The sequence below is a fragment of the Lineus longissimus genome, chromosome 19 (genome assembly GCF_910592395.1).
Source record: "Lineus longissimus chromosome 19, tnLinLong1.2, whole genome shotgun sequence".
NCBI lineage: Eukaryota > Metazoa > Nemertea > Pilidiophora > Heteronemertea > Lineidae > Lineus > Lineus longissimus.
This window is the reverse complement of record NC_088326.1, coordinates 13,150,140-13,168,672: the sequence shown is the minus strand read 5'-3', so window position 1 is coordinate 13,168,672 and position 18,533 is coordinate 13,150,140. Positions and strand designations below refer to the sequence as shown.

General features: G+C 38.4%; 1 protein-coding gene across 11 annotated transcripts in view; it reads right to left on the bottom strand.

Annotated features, from left to right (window-relative positions):
- LOC135503117 (glycine receptor subunit alpha-2-like) overlaps positions 1-18,533 on the bottom strand; it is a 107,375-nt gene that overhangs the window by 6,730 nt on the left and 82,112 nt on the right. For 6 of the 11 annotated variants that reach the window (XM_064796463.1, XM_064796462.1, XM_064796472.1 and 3 more), the window contains 3 exons: positions 7,235-7,378; positions 2,872-3,101; positions 2,442-2,594 (listed from right to left, as the gene is read on the bottom strand). In XM_064796463.1, coding sequence (XP_064652533.1) covers positions 2,442-2,594; positions 2,872-3,101; positions 7,235-7,378 — 527 coding nt within the window. Of the gene's footprint in view, positions 1-2,441; positions 2,595-2,871; positions 3,102-4,348; positions 4,487-7,234; positions 7,379-11,874; positions 12,010-18,533 lie in introns of all 11 variants that reach the window. The other 5 variants (XM_064796469.1, XM_064796468.1, XM_064796465.1 and 2 more) reach the window with 3 other exon arrangements.

The window sequence follows — 18,533 nt, the reverse complement described above, 5'->3', positions numbered from 1 at the left end:
ACATTTGAAAACGTGACCTCTATATAATCGCAACCTTAGGAGTTGGTTCGTTTGGTAGGTTGGATTTAACCCTTTCGATGCCAAAAGCTAGTCTGTCATCCCACACTTGTAATAATGATGCATAACATGTATAATGCATATTATACATTCATATACTTCTAGGCCTACCAGAGGTGTCCACTGCTTGCAGTAGAAATGTATTCGAAACGTTAATATTTTTTGCTAAAAGGTTAGTACATGTAAATATGAATGTAAGACGAAAATAACAAATTTTATAAAATGATTTGTTGTTGACAAACAGTGACTCGGCCATTGTTTGTAAGGTGTCTGTTTTTTGTACAATTTTTTTTTCAGTGGACATTTTTGTTTGAGATCGATACTAAATCAGCATTGCGGTTGCAGAAATTCGAACAAAATGTTCACAGTTTTGCAAACATTACGCATGCGCATGAATTACTATCCGTAGTTACGGTTTGATTATCTTGGTTACTTATCTATGCGCATGCGTAACCGGATGCAAAATCTGGAATCTTTTCTCGTAGTTCTTTCGAAGGCAAAACGGAGTATTTAAGCCGAGTCTTCAAAGATATCCAGCTCATGGTAGTTTGATACCATTCAATATGTTCAATTGGGATGGGCGATCGGTGGGGAAAACCAAGTTGTCCGTTGGTCATGACACCATGAACTCGGCCTAGTGGCGGCCATGCCTTGACTTAATGCAGCAGTCTCAGATTCGGGAAACTAGAGAATCTTTGTTCATTGGCGATGAGAGCTAACTATGCTAGTGTAGGGTGTTGTAAAAGTTTCAACTACGAGACAACCACATAACAAATGAAACAAACTTTCAAAGAATAACTAATATTGTAATGTTCAGAAAGGTTTATAATGAAAATGTTAGTCTGGCAAATTAACATCTACATACATTACACTTAAACTGTAAGGGGTGATAACGTACAGGTCACAAACCTTCACTAATTTGATATAAACGGCAATGTGTAATGCTTGCTATGACATGCTTTACCGTCAATTATCGCTTCAGGTGTATTATTCTCTTATTGGAAAAATCTTTGAGAACATTTATAATTACATTTTACAGTGTTGAGGCTGAAAATCTTGTTCAATATCCATTCCTCAAAGTTCAATGACAAAAGGGAAGGTGTTCATATCAAATATTGCCCAAAAGGGTAAAAATGTGATTTTTCTTACTCAGGAACACACAGTTGCTGTGGATGTAGAACATCATAAACCATTTGTTTTAAAAGATAATGAAATTTGAAGCTGGTAGGATTATAGGGTCTTCCAACTTTTATGATTTGAAATTGTACACCATCTCATTTTGTTGGGAGTCTACCCTATGATTTGAAACGTGTTGAACGACATTGCCAGTTACAATGTACCAAAGACTTGACCACGAATACTTTGGACCTGTGACATTTTAGTAATTTTATTGGAATGTTACACAATAAACATATCGATGTTTCAAGCATGTCTTTTCTCGTTGAAGCTAGCACATGGGTGAGCTTTGTTTAAGACAATAGAACAGTCAAGGAGGTCGGTTTAGCCTGCAGATTATGCTCAAGCATCAATGAATTTGTTGTATTTTTAACACAATAGAACAACCGAGGTGTGAGGTTTGTTTGAATTATTTTATGCCTGAGGGGGTGAAAAACGTCATGTGGGCACTTTCTTTGCCAAGATTTGTAAAACAGTTGTATCCACTGCATGCAGGTTGACATGACCGACACATCACATTACAAAGAGTTAATTTGAAAGTGCACAATTGAAGTAAAATACGGTTTTAAATATTTACCAGGGTGGTGAACTAGGTAATGGCAAAATGCTTTACCCGGGTGGTTCACAGGGTAATGGCATAAACTATTCGTTTTCTTTTAGGAAAGGTAATTATTATAGTGAAAGTGCAGGAAGAAGTGGTAAAGGAATTAATGAATCAGTGGCATTTATATAGCCTATTAAAGAGATACCTACAGTCTGAAAATGTTCATGAGACAAAATGTAGTTGATTTTACACTTGAACTGTCGTGACCAAAGCGAGTTTCACTTTGGTAAAGGTCACCCTAGGCTTGTAAATTTGCTCTCAAAGCCTGATCATAAGGCGTTAACCAAATCAAATTCTGCCCATTTTAACTTTCAGATGATCTTTGGACTAGAGAACCTGATTTTTAAAGAAAATGTGGTCCATACTGAGTAAAATGAACGATGCATCCAGTCCCCTAAGTTAGTAGTGGTCCATAGGCATCATTTCTGGCAAAGTCGTTCAGATTATGTTCAAGTATTAATTCTAAGTGTAAGCGCAAGTTAATCAAAATTGAGCCAGCTGTTGTGAAGCTCTACTCTGGTTCTTTGACTCGCCGATCGTGGCGCTGCTACCAGCAGCACCGCCAACGGCGGGCCAAGGAACCATCCTACTGAAAGCAACTCACGTGAAAATCACTCACCTCCCCCATAGGGATCGTTTCCGGATCCGGCATACTTTTCAATTTTATCTCTTTCCGAGAGAAGACATTGACCACAGCGAATTCCAGCAGCGAAGTGAAGACGAAGACGAGACACATGGACATCCACACGTCTATAGCCTGGGGAAAAAGATCAAAAGTGGGAATGTTTGAGAATGTAGCTTTACATCTATTCTTAAATTCATTGGAAAATTTTCTCAGAAACACAATTATAAGTCGACGAAATGAGACATAAAACCCGGATCACCAGCTTCTTCTATGTCGAAGACTTTTAGAAAGCTCCGTCTTAGGTAATTACCTTTACACCCTTCTTAATTACCTTTATATACGAGACTCGTGGAAGCCCCGTCTTAATTACCTTTATATACGAGACTCGTGGAAGCCCCGTCTTAATTACCTTTATATACGATACTCTCGGTAAGCCCTGCCTTGCTCCTGAACTCTGTGTGGTCATGGTAAGCACTGTTAGCAGCCCCAGAGAGACTCTGGCAGGGATGGCCTCGATGTTGATCCAGAAAGCCACCCAGGATAGAATCACGATGAGAATACTCGGCACATATACCTGTATAAGGTAATATCCGATGTCCCGCTTTAGGATGAATTTTATTTGAAGGCAGGGGTAAGCTCCTGAAATTTCAAAGCAATTCTTGAGTAATGTGCCATACTCGGACAGACGAAAGTTTCATGCTGTACAAGTTAAATGTATTTTTGGTGCAAATTTGAAGGTCGGATGCTATTTCAAGCTCAATGATGTCAGTCGTCAGGGTTAAGCTGATCGAGTTGAAGTGCGAATGATGCGACTTGCATGACACATTCCGTCTAATAGTATAGTTTACCAATGCTGGAAATATGGAACACATGCTAAACGGAGACAATCGCTACTGGTTCTGATGTTGCTGTTGACTTCCTCAAAGGATGTGAATAGAACACACTTTCAGAGTATACGAAAGTTCTATCAATTAGGAAACGCCGTTTCTTGAGTTACAGGAACAGTTAGTCTTTAAATAACTTCGAAAAAAGTTCGGTATACAAAATTGCTTTGGCTATTAAGCTATATTTTCTAGTGTTCAAACGAATGATATTCTTAACGTTCAAAACTGTAAGGGATTTAAAGATGAATATAACAGATGTTCATGATAACGTTTCGCCATGTCAAGCCAGTAAAGTAAACTGAATACTGGTATTGCATTATCTTATCACACCTCATCCTCTGACGAGTTTGTCTTGAATGGATTTAAAAAAACCCTGAAGGAACGTGTTTACTGATTGATCTAGAAATACATGTGAATCTCAGAAAAAAATCAAAATATTCAAGTTTATTCTCAGCTTTATTGTGAAAATTGGTGACTTTTATTTTTGAAAAATATTCTGCCAAAATATGAGAGACACGATTTCGCCTCAAACAGTCTTCAAAGAAACATTTCTGGAAAATTGTTAGATAATTGTTGGGTTATTGACCCTTCCATAAAATCATGCCATAAAATATTAAAAATTATTTTACCCCAGGTGACTCTAAATTACGTTAAGTGATAATCCTACACATTAATGAGGTATGATAATATGGTTATTAAATAACTTGAAGAAAATGGTAAATAAAATGGCTAGTATTTCAAATAGTCTTCTTGTCTATATCTTACCTGGACCTTATGGTTAGATATAAACGCAAAATTCATGCTAGGGTATAAAACGTATTTGAAAAACGAAAACGAGCAAAACACTAGAATTACAAAATTACCTGTGTAGATGAGAAAGTCAAGAAGACTCTAACCTAACACTTAAACCACAACCACAATAGAAATTAAAATTACGCGTTTTACATTTTACAAGTAGAGTATGAGTCACATTTACTTCTTATGTGTCCTGAATAATCTTACCTGTTGAGTAGTTTTTTGAGCAGTCTATGAGTTCGATATTGAAGAGCTCGAACTGAGGCAAGTCGAGGTACTCTCCTCTCTCTACGGTATCTATGTCATCGAGCCAACCGAATCGCACTGTATCCATGGTGTGGCCGACTAGAACGACGCTTCATAATCAAAGGTGCGCATACGCTGTCGCGACACCGCTTGTTTGCGCATGACGTCACGTAATACATTCAAAACTTGTAAAAATAGCCAAGGTATGACGTCATGTAGATTTACTTATTGTGGCGAATAGCCATGATGCCGCACAATGCGCAGTGCGCCATCTTTTGCGCAGATTGGCGCATGAATACATCAAAGCATAGCGCTAATGATGAAATGGCGCATTAAAAATAGAAAGATAGACAACACAGCATTGCCATTTGAAAAGTAAGCTCGACAGATTACATTTAGAAGCTGGTACATAGGTTTAGATTACATTTAGAAGCTTTATTTCTAGTTTCCAGTCGGCCAACCAGGCTTGGGTTCTATATCATACTTACTTATGGCGAACAGGATGTATCTTGGCCTTGCAGTGGATCATGGCCATGCACTATGTTAATACATTGCAGCAGGGGCATGGTAAAACAACAGTTTTCCTGATGGCTATGATTTGGCTTTTAGAATTGTCAAAAACCAAACCGGGAGAATTGGCAAATGAATGTGGTATTTGCCATCGGAATTGTCCACGGTCGCCATCTTTGGTACGTCTGTTGTGTTGCCACCACCCACCGGATACTCTTGAGGCTTCGTGCTCTTTCTATCTACCCAAAAAGAGTCAAAGCCAGATGGCGGATTTCAGATTCAGTCTCTGAATGAGAGAGTCAGTTCATTTAAAGCTACAGATCTCACGCGCTTGGGAGGGATATTGCAGCCATATCGCCTCGCGCATGCGCAGATGATAACGTAAATGGCTATAAGATTTGAATAGAATGGTGGAGAGCTGTACGACATTTCACGTTCTAGCCATAACACATACAGCATTTCAGTAGAAAAAAACTTTTTTCCCTTTGCCTTATCTAGATTTCCCTCTGAACAAATGATGCCCTATTTTAGTAGCATTATAATATCAATAGTGCCACGCCATTGCCAAATTTAGAATTTTCGAAACGCAATTTATCCGACATAATGTTATTCAAGTTGAAGCTGATATGTTCAAACTTTTCACAAATGATACGGTTATGCTTGTACAGCCCTGTACAGCCCGTTCAATACTGTCACAACATCTATTCGCTTCACTTGAAAATAACTGAGACCCCAGTTTCATGCGATACAAACAAAATGGCGGAAAGATTTCCGATACACGACATCTTTCAGCAGAGTTGAGAACTAACTACAGCGATAGAGAAGCTTGGCATGACAAACACACAACGCTAGGTGGCGTGTCATAAGGGTTACCATGGTAACTAGACCCAAAGAACAAGCATGACGATCTTATAAGGCATGATTGAGAGAATGATTCCAGTATGGCGTAAAAATGATCATTGTGCCATTCCGTCTCAATCACGAGACTTATCTTGCATTTCACAGAGTACAGAAGTTTGAAATGAAAAGACAGCGCAGTTGAAAGAAGAAGAAAGGAGTTTGAAACAGAAAAGGCATTGCTTCGAGTTTGATACTTCATATTTGAGAGACTGTAAAGAAACCTATCTAACTAATCTGATAGATGAAGCAGACCTTTGCCTGGCTTATTTCAATGATGCGGCAGGAGTATACACAGTTCTAATAAAGTGTACATGGAAGAGGAACATCATCGAAATAAGTAGCCGTTGGTGAAAATAGGGTCACATTCGCAACAAAATACAAATTTGAGTTTACAGAGGTTTTCGCTGTTAGAGAGCTTGAGAAGTAGTAACGAGTGTGTTGTTGAGGATAGTTCAATGACATTATCATGAAACTCGTGACGCAATAGGCCATTTGCATACGCAATAACCTACGTACGAAAATGAACACGTACATGCTTCTTAAGCTCTCTATAAATGCATTCTAATGCGACGCTCAACGCTTGTTGTATGCCTAAAGAATCACGCTATCGCTTGAGTCAAAGCACCGCGGTTTTCTACACTAATCCAGCACGTGCGGGCACTCTCCTACCTCCATGCAGCCATACCTGTATCTACATACACATTCAATCCATAATGCACTGCAGTGTAAGCCTCAACACCGTGACCTCAGACCAGTGCTTGGAGTTTGAATGTGAGTGACTTGATGCACAGCCTGAATCAGTGATTTGTACCAAGTCATGTTCATTAAATACAATAAACTTGAGCTTAACTCCTGAGCTTGGATTTTGATTTTCTATGGGTAACCCTCAATTTGAATTTCAAAGCTTTATAGAGCTTGAAATAACTTCATCATCCGAGTTGGCCAAAGAATGTTTCGATTTCTGAATCAGATAGGACGACAAAGCAAACAGTTTAACTCAGATTTTCCAAATGATAGAAGGATTTTAGTTGTTGTCAGACTTGGTTATAAGTGCATTTCACATCACATGGTGCATATGTAGGTCATATGGTGCATATGATCACGGCGTGATTTGGAGAATACTGTGCATGGAGGTGAAAAAGGCCTATGACGGGCGCGACCAGCAAATATTAACATCAAATCATGAGAAGGCTGATCTGCAGATCTGTTGACGTGGTTGATAACATCAGTCGACGTTAACAGTACCATGGCTGTGGGCTACAGAAGAAGGCAGATGATGGGGTGATCAGTCATCCACTTGTACCTCAGAATAAGTCGAATTTGCCGAAACTCAGGGGACGAGATATGTTGAAACAACAGCAACACCTAAAATACTTCTCATGCTTTGTCTAATTTGCATATCGCGCGTGCAATATCACTCCCTCTACCGTTACTTACCAGTACTATAGTTTGTCGAACAGTCTTTTAATTTAGGATCGCCATTTAAACTGAATTGAGGCAGCTCTAGCGCCATATCGTCGAAGGCCACGGGATTTCGGTCGTCCAAAAATTTAAATACAACGGTTTCACTGGTATAGCCGACTGGAAAGGGGCGAAAGGTTAAAAGGTCATTATTCAAAAATCGAGCTAAATAAAGACCATTTGTTTATGAGGAGGGACACTTAAAGTGTAGGAGGGAATTCATGGTTTCAAAATGGCCGCATGTTCTGCTGCTGGTATTTGAAACGGAAAACAATGAGTTTAAAACTAAAGATGGGCTAAATGGTGGTAGGTGTATGTCACGTGATCTGCAGCAGACATGATTGGTCAGCTGAATCACGTGTCCACCGGTCCCTCAGTGCCATGATAGAACACCCATGAAAAAAATCAAACAACGGAAATTTTAAGAAGAGACCCAAACAGAACGGATATGTTATAAAAAAAGGTCTACAATGATCGACAGGTCGCAGGGTTGTATACAAAAATAGTAAGATAGGTCGTTTAGGAGTTATTCTGCAAACATCGTAGTTGCACATCTATGTAAAAACTGTAGCGCTTTAAGACATCATACTCCAGCCAGTTTGACAGGTTCTAATCAGCACAATCCCTATAATTTAATTGAGTCAGGTGACCTTTCCTGCTGCATGCTGGGAGAACAACTTTCAAACCTGCTGGTTTGGGGCGGTGAATTGTTTAAGTGGTATGGTGTGTATAAAACATGATATTCTAAGTAGTGAATTAACCAGTACAATGTACACGTTTAATATGCATTATAAGTGTTTCAATGTTATAGATTTTTGTTTAACTTTTAAGGGCAACAACCTACGAGTATGTTTTATTTCGTTTCATAGAGGCGCTCGTCAAATCTTCTTGCCAAATCTCTGGGTTCAAATCCCAAATAATTTCGATGACTGAAATGACTAAGCAATAATTAGAATTATACAGTTTTCATTTCATGAGAATTTTGTTATACTAAACCTATTTATGAAAATGAAGTTGAAAATGAGATTCATTTCTTGTTAGTGTGCATAATACATATAATTCCATACATTACATTGTATAAATAACTCAATCCACTGAATAACAATAAATATACATCGCTTTATCGCACAGTCATGCATTTTCATACGAAAATATACACATTCAATAATCATCGCTACACTTATATAATTCTTCTTTCATGTTTTAATTTCAAATTCAAATTTTATTGTCAGTTGTGCGATGTGCTTAGTTAATTTCCCATGCGTCTTGTGTATGCATGCGTATAGATGATAGCAAATAGAGAGCGTATATATGATAGATATGAGTCTGTAGTGCAAGACTTTCATGCAGGGTTAGGTATACACAGCTCAGTCCAAACGAGAGAGCCTAAAAAGCCTTTGGAATGATGTCTACAACAATAATTCGGAATGTCTGCGCGTGTAAATATCTAAATATTAAATGAACCGCGTAGCCACATGCTGAATATGCATAAATGCCGCACGTCCAGCAGAGAAAGTAGAATGAGAATTGCCGCATTGCCATGCGTCTTTTCTCCGTTATCATATAATGTTTATTTTCAGTCAGTACTTGTGGTCTCAGAAGAGATTTCGCAACGCTGAGGGATCGGCTACTGACGCTAGCAAAAGAAGACTATTTCGAGAGACATGTAGGTCTCTGTATTAGAAGACACAGCCATTTCAAATTTGCGGATAAAATATTTTATCAAAATTGGAAAACAAAAATTATAACATCTTTTAATTACAACATTTACAACATATACGGAAATAATGTTAGACATGCGCACGCGACTTATATATAAATGATCCACGCGATTTCAATAAAGAAAAAAAGAAGCCCCACTCTGGTGGGAGAATTCTCACTTTAAAAAGCTACAATTTTCACACTATCTACATGGGTCTCGGGGGATGATTACATACCAGGGTCACGTGACTATGGAGCAAGAGCCGACCGAATTCTGACGATCCCGAATTGCCTCAATTCAATCGCATGACGCCTCTCGCAAACTCTCGCATGATCTCGCAATTATCGGCCTACTGAGACTAGTCAAAGGAAATCAGAGTAAGATCTCAAAAACTCTATTCCAACAAGTACGGAAGAACTTAATGCAGACTAAAAGACCCGGATGAGGTCTTGGGCAAGGAAGACGGCCCGACCGAAGATCTGTATCTCCATTCTATAAGACGCACGCAGCCGCTTGCGCAAGACTAAACCATACCTTGCAATAGCATCAGGAATGTCGCCAGCCTCATGAAATAGCACGTGATCTGACAGGTTAAATCACGTGACTTAAGAGAAAAAACTAAACTGACACCTTTGCTTCTGTTCGGAGACAGAAACTTCCCAAATATAAGACAAAATTGAGAAAAGAAAATGTTAGTAGGCTGCAGACACCAAAAGTTGTGTTAGTTTACAAAATTTCCGAATGGCCTCAAACGACGAGAAAATACAAAAAAGTCCGTGGAACTTCTAACATGGGTGCGGTTGGCGACAAACTACATCTCGTTTCTAGAACATCTATAAAGGTACGTACATCAACTTGGACATGTCGGGGAAAGAGGGAAGGGCGTCTAAACATTACTGGTTTAGTTCACCCATCGTTTATTTCATGACATTAGCATTTAGTTACCCCAAAAACAGGCTAACGGCGCACATAATTCTCCAAATGAAATGAAAATTCCCAGCAAATGACAGTAAAACTCCAAAATATTTGAAAGTAGGAGACGACCCATTTATAGGATTTTCTTCGGTAATTTTTCCGAAGTGGCTTACTCATAAAGTTCCCATAAAGGTAAAAAGAACAGACGTCATCGTTTGAGAGTTTTTTTATTGAGGGGACAACAAGAAGGATGCTAGCGGCAGGGACAGCCTGCACTGTACATGACTGTGCAGTGGAACCCCGGTCGGCGACCATCCCACTATGACGACAAAGAATCGCCGGTCCCGAATGGTTTCCTCTCTAATTACTATTACAAGGCTCCCGGTAACACGACCACCCCGGTACCCAGACCACGACAACTGGATTGGGCGGTCCCAATGACCAAATTCACCCCTCTAACCCGACCTAGGGCCTAAGGGCCTAATTGCCTGAAAAGACGAATACTGCCATGACTTCTGTAATTGAAATTGATTGCGGCTAATTAGAGATGAAATTTTTTTTCAAGTCCAAATATTTTCTTTCTTTTTTTTTTCTGCTCAAAAATGAAGAAACATCATCACCCCCAAAAATATTTTTTTCAGAATTTCGAACTAAGGAACAAATTCAACTCTGAAGGAGTCCAAATATTTGTTCGCTTGTCTTTTTTCTGCTAAAATATGAAGAAACATCATCAGTCCCAAAAAATGTTTTTCAGAATTTTGGACTTATGAAAAAATTCAACTCGGAAGGATGAAAAAATTTCTGAGTCCAAATATTTTTTTCATTTGTTTTCTTCTGCTCAAAATGAAGAAACATCAGCCCCAAAACACTTTGGCTTTGAAATTTTTTAAGAATTTTGAACTAAAGAAAAAGTTCAACTCTGAAGGATGAAAAAATTTCTCAGTTCAAATATTTTTTAAACTTTTTTTCTGCTCAAAATGAAGAAACATCATCAGCCCCAAAAGAATTTTGGCTTTGAAAACTTTTCAGAATTTTGAACTTATGAACAAGTTTTGCCAACATTTTTGGCAATTTTGCAGGAAAACTTAATTTCTCCCCGGATTTTCAACTTCACTAACGCGACCACCCCGGTAACGCGACCATGCAACCTCGATTCCATGAGTGGTCGTGTTACCGGTATTTCACTGTTTTTGTTATTAGAATGAAAGAAAGAGTTACGAGTAAGAACATTGAATAAGATGACCTAGAATTTTATCTTTGAACATAAAATTGCAGTCACGGAATTCATGTGGCTGACGTCATCACAAGCTGCGCTTTAAGCTCAAGTTTCTTTTTCGCATGCGCATGCCCGATTTTTCAAGTAGAATGGAGTTTGGGTCTACGGTCCAGGCGCTAAAACCATGTTAGTTGCTCCACGGTAAAATTTGAAAAAGTTGAAAATAGCCAAAAGTTGCAAACGTTCTAGGGACGAGGTGAAATTACAAGCAGGTTGAGAATGAGGTGAAAAGAAAGAGCCCTTAACAGATGGCGCCACGGGTTCGTTCCGAGGAGCCTGTGACGTCAAGGATCGCTGAATATGCAACAACCGTTACGGTTTCAATTTTTTTTAAAGAATAGTTCAGTACGACAGGGAATCTTAGTGTTTATTCCCTAACTAAACATTTTTAACTGAGATTCTTGGAGTAGAAAAAAACCATCCTAGGGAACACAGGCTGATACAAATGCCAATTAAGAATTGGTCTTAACAAGCTCCAATGGTGCTTGAAGATAACTAAAAATAATGGCAGACGCAAATTTTGATACTCAAATGTCTTTTTTCTCATTTTTTTTAGAATCTGTATTTTTGGTATTAAGAAAAATTTCCATCCGCTGTTTTCTCACGATAACCTGGGCATATCAGCGACCGCACTCTCAGCGAACCGTGCGCATAGACGCAGGCGCCGCGCAACCGACCCGCCGCCTGCTATCTCGGCGTCCATTCTCTTTAATACTAACTTACCTGTCGAATAATTAAGCGAACAGTCAATTAATTTAATGTCAGCGAGAGTGAATTGAGGCATGTCTAACACGTCGTGTTCGACCGGGTCTCTGTCATCCAAGAATTTAAATATTACGGTGTCCATGGTGTGCCCGACTATGGAATTGAGAAAGAGAGGGTTTAGACATGCACCCTTCCATCAAGAAACGAACACAACTGTTCAACTCCCGATTACGTCATTGCGAGATTCCGAGATAGTCGACATGGACACTGTATCTGGTCTCACGGATGTTCGAGGTGGTCTCTAGATATATTCAGTTGGATTTTGACACGGTGTCTGTGGCCTAAACTGTGAGCCAGCCTCCAGATACCAGAAGATGAATTAGTAACTATGCTCTCTTTTCTGTGGTCACTCATCTTCCTTTAAATGATATATGAATAAGTGTAGCCTCTTTAAAATACCAGTAGTACAACCTATTCAACAGAGTAACTCAAGAGTAACTATGATGGCTGTACATTCACCTGCAAACAGTTTTCTCTATTTCTGTTGGCTCCCTAAGTTTAAAGAGGGCACATTCATTCACAGAACTTGTCATTTAAATTTGGTGCAGTGACCTACTAATCAATTCACCTTACGTTTAATTGCTTCATATCTATTCTTCCGCATAAAATCATCTCAAGTTGTTTCAAAGATATAATTGGGATTACAAGATAAAGCCAGTTTTGTCCCACTGGCAATAAAATGTCATCAGCAGATATCTTTTAGGGGATACATAGTGCAAAGTGCTGCTGTGCACTTATTGCTGTTGTTTTAGGTAAAACATACCAATTACTTTTAAGCTTAGAGACCACCATTAAAGTAGGCCCTCCGCCATGATAGGCTGTATTAGACAGATTGTCATGGAGATACTACAACGCTGATAAGATACGCACGCATGCGCACATAGGTTCGTGTAGGCATGCATTGTTAGCTACAGAAATACAAATATTTGCCATGCAAAGCGTCACAGAAGATATATATAGGACATCTACAACTCGACAAGGGTTAGTTAACAAGTTTTAGTAGTTGTTTCATTTTCTTTAACATAAATATAGACGAAGAAAATTTATCTTTTTAAAGTAGAAAACCCCCGAATGGTTTTTTCACAGAGTGGATTAAAACTGTTTTCTAGATATTAAGTCTTTTAGTTAAGACAAAAATTCGACGACAAATCTGACATAAATAATCTTAACTTCCTTCAAATTCTTTGCACTTATTTTCAATTCAATTTCTGTTGATGTTGGATTCACTTTGTACAACTTGGACATGACGGAACTGGCTGGAGCAGAACGAAACAAAACAATAGGGGGCGACACTGCGACGTACACGAATCATGCATTGACATCAATACAATGTTCAAAGAGATATGGATCTGCATGTAATCTATGCGCGGCTTGGTAAGTAAGATATAATAGTTCAGCTTAATGTGTTGATAATAAAACATGACTAGATTATGAGTTAGATTATGTTTAAAACCCTTCCATGAAGCAGTTGATAACAAAAGTGTAATACAATCTACCTTCTTCACTACGATTCACGACTGACACAGCCCGTGTATGACATGACAACGAAACTGTGTTAGCAAAGAAGCATAACGGAGAAAGTGGAATGTTGTACTTAAATGTTAATATGATTAAAATACTTAAAAGCTCTAAAGAATGCTGTCAACTTTAAGCTCCCCAGCACCAAATGCGTTGATGACTGTGTTCAAAGCGCTCATTTATAGCATACAATTATTATGTTGCAGTTGCTGAAGCCTAATATTGATTCTAATAGCTCAATTTCGAACTCACAATAAAAATTATCTAACGACTTGTCTAGTATCAAGTCGATCAAGTCGATCAAGTCGATCAAATCATAATCTAATCCGAAGTCGAAATTTCGGTAATATTCGTGTTTGGTACTTTTTTATACGTTTACACCAAGGTCGAAATTTCCGGTAATATTCGTGTAAATAATCTTTAATACGTACACGCCAGTTTCGTACTATTCATGCACATGTGCAATTTGAATAATACATATGCAACTATCAAAGTGCACAAAGACTGGTTAACTGAAGGTTGTCTTAAACAGGAATATTAGCCGAATTTCCGACTGGTATGAGCATTATTTGCCAATGGTAGAGCAATGTAACTTGTTCTATATTTGAAAAGTTCTGTTTTAAAACTTCTGCCAAACCTATCAACAACTCTCAACCATACTTGAACTTCTCGACTTGTGACAATCTGCTACAGCAACTAGAATTGACCACATATTTACCACTGATAATATTATTCACCACCACCATAATCCTAAGAGCATTGAAAGATATTAACATTGCCCATGAAGACAGCAGAACGCGCGCATCTGATGGAGATATTGTCGCTGATCTGACAAGCTCTTTGACCCAGATGGACTGCAAACCCTCCTGTTTTAACAACCATTTGATCCAAGAGAGATTTGTTTTCTCAAGCCTTCCACTAACTTCTCATTTTGTGATTATAGTCTGGTGTTTTGGATGATGTAGATTGGAGAGCGGAATGTGATTGTTCTGTTACAACCTATTGTTTTGGTGCTTCATGTACTGCGCTGTCTTTGTTGAGATATCATAGGAAAACATAAGAGAACTACATTATTTGGCTCTATAGCAATTCATTTGCTTAGGTATTCCCTCAAGTTTTGCTAATGGTCTTATATCATGGTGAAACCGATCGAAAGCAATAACAAAGCTACTAAAAATCATCTGGGACACATTAGCCAAGTTCATCGTATTCAATTTGCTGGTGTGTCTGCGTCTTGATGTTGTTGAGATAAACAATGAGATGTAGACGGACGCAGTATTAGATGAGTTGTCTGAAAGAGTTGCATCTTTAGACGTGTACGTCCATTAATTATACAGGATAATGTGTTTTTATGAAAAGAAGCGTCGGTTATGTTGACAAGCTTATGCTTGCTATCGAAAGCCTTTGATAGACCAGCCGGGCATGAACAATGTACTGGTTCTTTGAGTGCTACCATGGCACCAAGTGATCCCAACGACATGTTTTGAGCAAGTAAACATATAAAGCCATGCTTATTTTGATGCATTGATTGAAAAAGTTAATAACCAGGTCAAAAACTAGATAAAATTTGGGTATAATTACGATCTGGTTTCATATGTACCTCTATAGTGAATCTTTAAAAGCTTCTGAGTTAAGATCTTACAAGAATCTTGTACAGATTGTACATGTACCTGTTCAAGAATTTGATTGATATATCAAATAAGAATGTTTAAGATTCCTATAGGAATTTTCAAATTGAAACACTTGTCTTTTTTGCTGAGAGAACTTTTCTCATTCTGTTTTATAAGCATGAATTGCTAATTTATTTGGCCTACTTAAATGATTTCTTACGGTAGGAAATAAAGATTCATATCACTAAGCTGACGAATAAAATACACTCTTCTATGTTATTTTGAACGTTCAAAACAAAAAATATCAAATTATCAAACTCCCAAATTTTCTCGGGCGTTTTATTTTTGCAGATTTAGCCAATTAAAAATCTCGATTTTTCTCAATATGAAAATCTGCTCAAATATTCATCGTGTAATTTTAGTTTTTCAGAAATTTTCGTGTGTTGCAAAAATAAAGGTAGTATTTGCTGTATTAATTTTGAGCAAAGAAGCGTTGTCAGACCAGCGAACAAAACCAAAATGGCGGGCCACACATGCTTCAAAGTGAAAGACATCCATTTTTGTTCCAACAAACTGGATTCATTAGGATATATTTCGTTTTTTTCAGCAAAAAGTCAACTCATCGGTATATATTTTTAATCGTTCCAACTTGAGAGATTTGAAAAAAAACAACAAAAAACTTCTGCATACCGGTATCATTCTTGATTAAGGTCTTCTTAAGTTTCTTGTACATTATACATGTACGATCTTTACAAGATTCTTGTACGATTCTCATTTAAGATATTTAACGAATTTTTACAAGAATCTTGTAACACGTATGGATGTACATGTACATGTAAATGTAACTGGTAAGATCTTTAAGCTGGCATGCATGCATAAAAACCGTAACGCAGCAACGGCCAAGCCAGAAAACACAAACGCCCGACAACCAAACGACCAACTTCACTTGAAACATGATAGACACCCAGCCACTGGTCTCACTTGACTGCACAAACAACAAGTTCATTGAAGAGACAGGTCACAGAGACGCTCTGGTGAAAAGAAAAAAATGAAAAATGTCCTCGAGCGGATTCGAACTAGGAACCCATGCCACTTGACCCTTACCGTCTTACCAACTATGCCATGAATCCGTTGTTGTAAATCAACATATTTTTCAGTTTTGTATTTCACGTACAAGCTGACAGAATGGCATCTTTTGTACCATGTGTACCATATTCAGTTTCAACAATCTCCCGCTTTGCTAGTATTATTAAGACCATGCGTCTATTGAAGAACTGTCTGATGAGGTAGCATTCGATTTCTCAATCACTAGTCGCGCGAGGTCGAAATGGCCACTTATAGTAAGACGTATGAACTCATATCTGTGCTCCACATCCAGTGCACTGTTTGTTGAATACGGTAGCGCCACTGCGGCCTACTGGTAGCCTATCATATCTGACGGCTTTCGAAACATGGCTGACCGGTCGTTCAAACATGGCGGACAGGCGTTAGTGTTTTCTAACTTGGCCGTTAGGGTTTTTATGCATGCTTGTCAGCTCTATGTAAGAGTCTTAGCGAGATTTTTTACCTTGGGGTGCCGTTATTCAAACTGTGGTGGGATAGTTTTGGTGATGCAGGGGCAGATTAGTTTCCGATCCCCCATTGCAAAATAATCATGGTGAATGAGATGTTGAATGACGATTTGACTGATCAGTCCTGGTGAGACATTCGGAAGCTAATCAGAAGAGACTAGATATGAATATAGCCAGTAGCATGAAGTGGTGTGCGTAGTGTGCGAATTGTGAAATGGTTTTGAGGATATGAGAATGCTACTACTACACTGTGTAATCGTATTTTTTAAGCATACCTTTTTATAACGGATAAAAACTTTTTGTGATAAGAACCATATTTTTCAGAGAAATATATACGTTGTCTTGATTTATATGTCGCCTATAATTACGGTGGGGTTCACACTAAAAACCTAGGCCTACTTTACGATATAGATTTTGTGCTTTTACATGGCATTTTTATGATTTTTTATGATATTTCATAAAGGAATGTTGATTATTCTGACTGATGCCACAAACATAGTTTATTTCCCTGTCAAATGATACTGCAATCCAAAAAACAAAATGAACCTAAAATTGTGAGGCGAGGAAACCTTAAAATACCTTTTAAGGAATCCAACACAAAACTAAAATCCTGAAATATTTTGATAGCAGTCAGTGCAACATATATTTTAATGGAAAAAACATTGAGCTTTAAATTGAATTCAGAAGGCTTGATGTACGAAATTCCACTGTATATGGTGTACACGTAATTTTATTGCTTTTACACTACAGTTTAGGTGTACGGGGTGTCTCCGAACCTCTGACCCGGACGTCAACGACAGAACAAGTAATTAGTGTACAAGTTATACTCTGAAAATACCTTCTGAAGCCATTATAAAAAGCGGACAAACAATTTAAAGGGGCGTTAAATGGTTTGTAAGATGGGTAACAGTTGTTGCAGGTGTTTTAGAAGAGGAGTTGACCCTGGAGTTGGGGTATTTTAATTGTTCAGCAATTCAAGGTAGAGCTTTACTTTCCCAAATATACGGCGGGCTTATGTCATGTATGTCGTCCCAAAACAACACTGATAGTGTATATACATCATCAACGAATTGGGGCACAGCAAAGCTCTACCATTAATCTTGTCGAACAGACTTTACTCCAAGCATCGCAGTTAATTTCCGTCACACTTCATCGTTGCTTTGACATATATATTAGATTAACTGACGTACATAAACGTACATTTCAACTTTACCTGAGATACTACTCAGAGTTGGGACACAAGCCTGTGAACCTTTAATGCAGACACACACCGATAGAGCATAGGGAACAAATTGACAAACGTTTAACTTTTGTAGTTTAATGCCAAGTACAAGGACCTTAACGTCGACGAAGTCCCATCAGTTTGCGCAAACAGAACACCACCAAAGTGTGGATTTGTGGGAGGTTTAGCATTAAAACGTAGTGCACAAAGGTATTTAAAGAGGGCGTTGTGTATACATTTAAACAACTCCACACAGGTGGTGAACGGACTCTTGCGCATTGCCACTCGGACCACAATAGGAAGACTGCTCTATGTCGCTTCTTGCTAATATGGTTTCAGTATGACCAAGACAAGTTGTAAGCACAATCGGTCACCGCGAAGGAAACCCACGCAATGCCCAGGAGACACGCTCCAGATCATTCGACGGTGAGTGACCATCATGGTCTGTATGACTATCATGGTCAATGAGCATGATCAACACAGGGAGACGCTCGCCAATGTTTCATTAAAAGATAGTGACAGCTTTAGGGGATAAAGAAGACGTAAAAATAGGCTCTGGCAGATCTGTACTCATAATTTTGTGTAAGTCTCTGATAGGAAAAGGGGGTTGTGAATTCACAACTCGGGGTATAGCATCATCTGTTTTTACTTGAAGTGCTCAGAGACGTGTAACTGTAAGTCTCTGAAACATTTTTA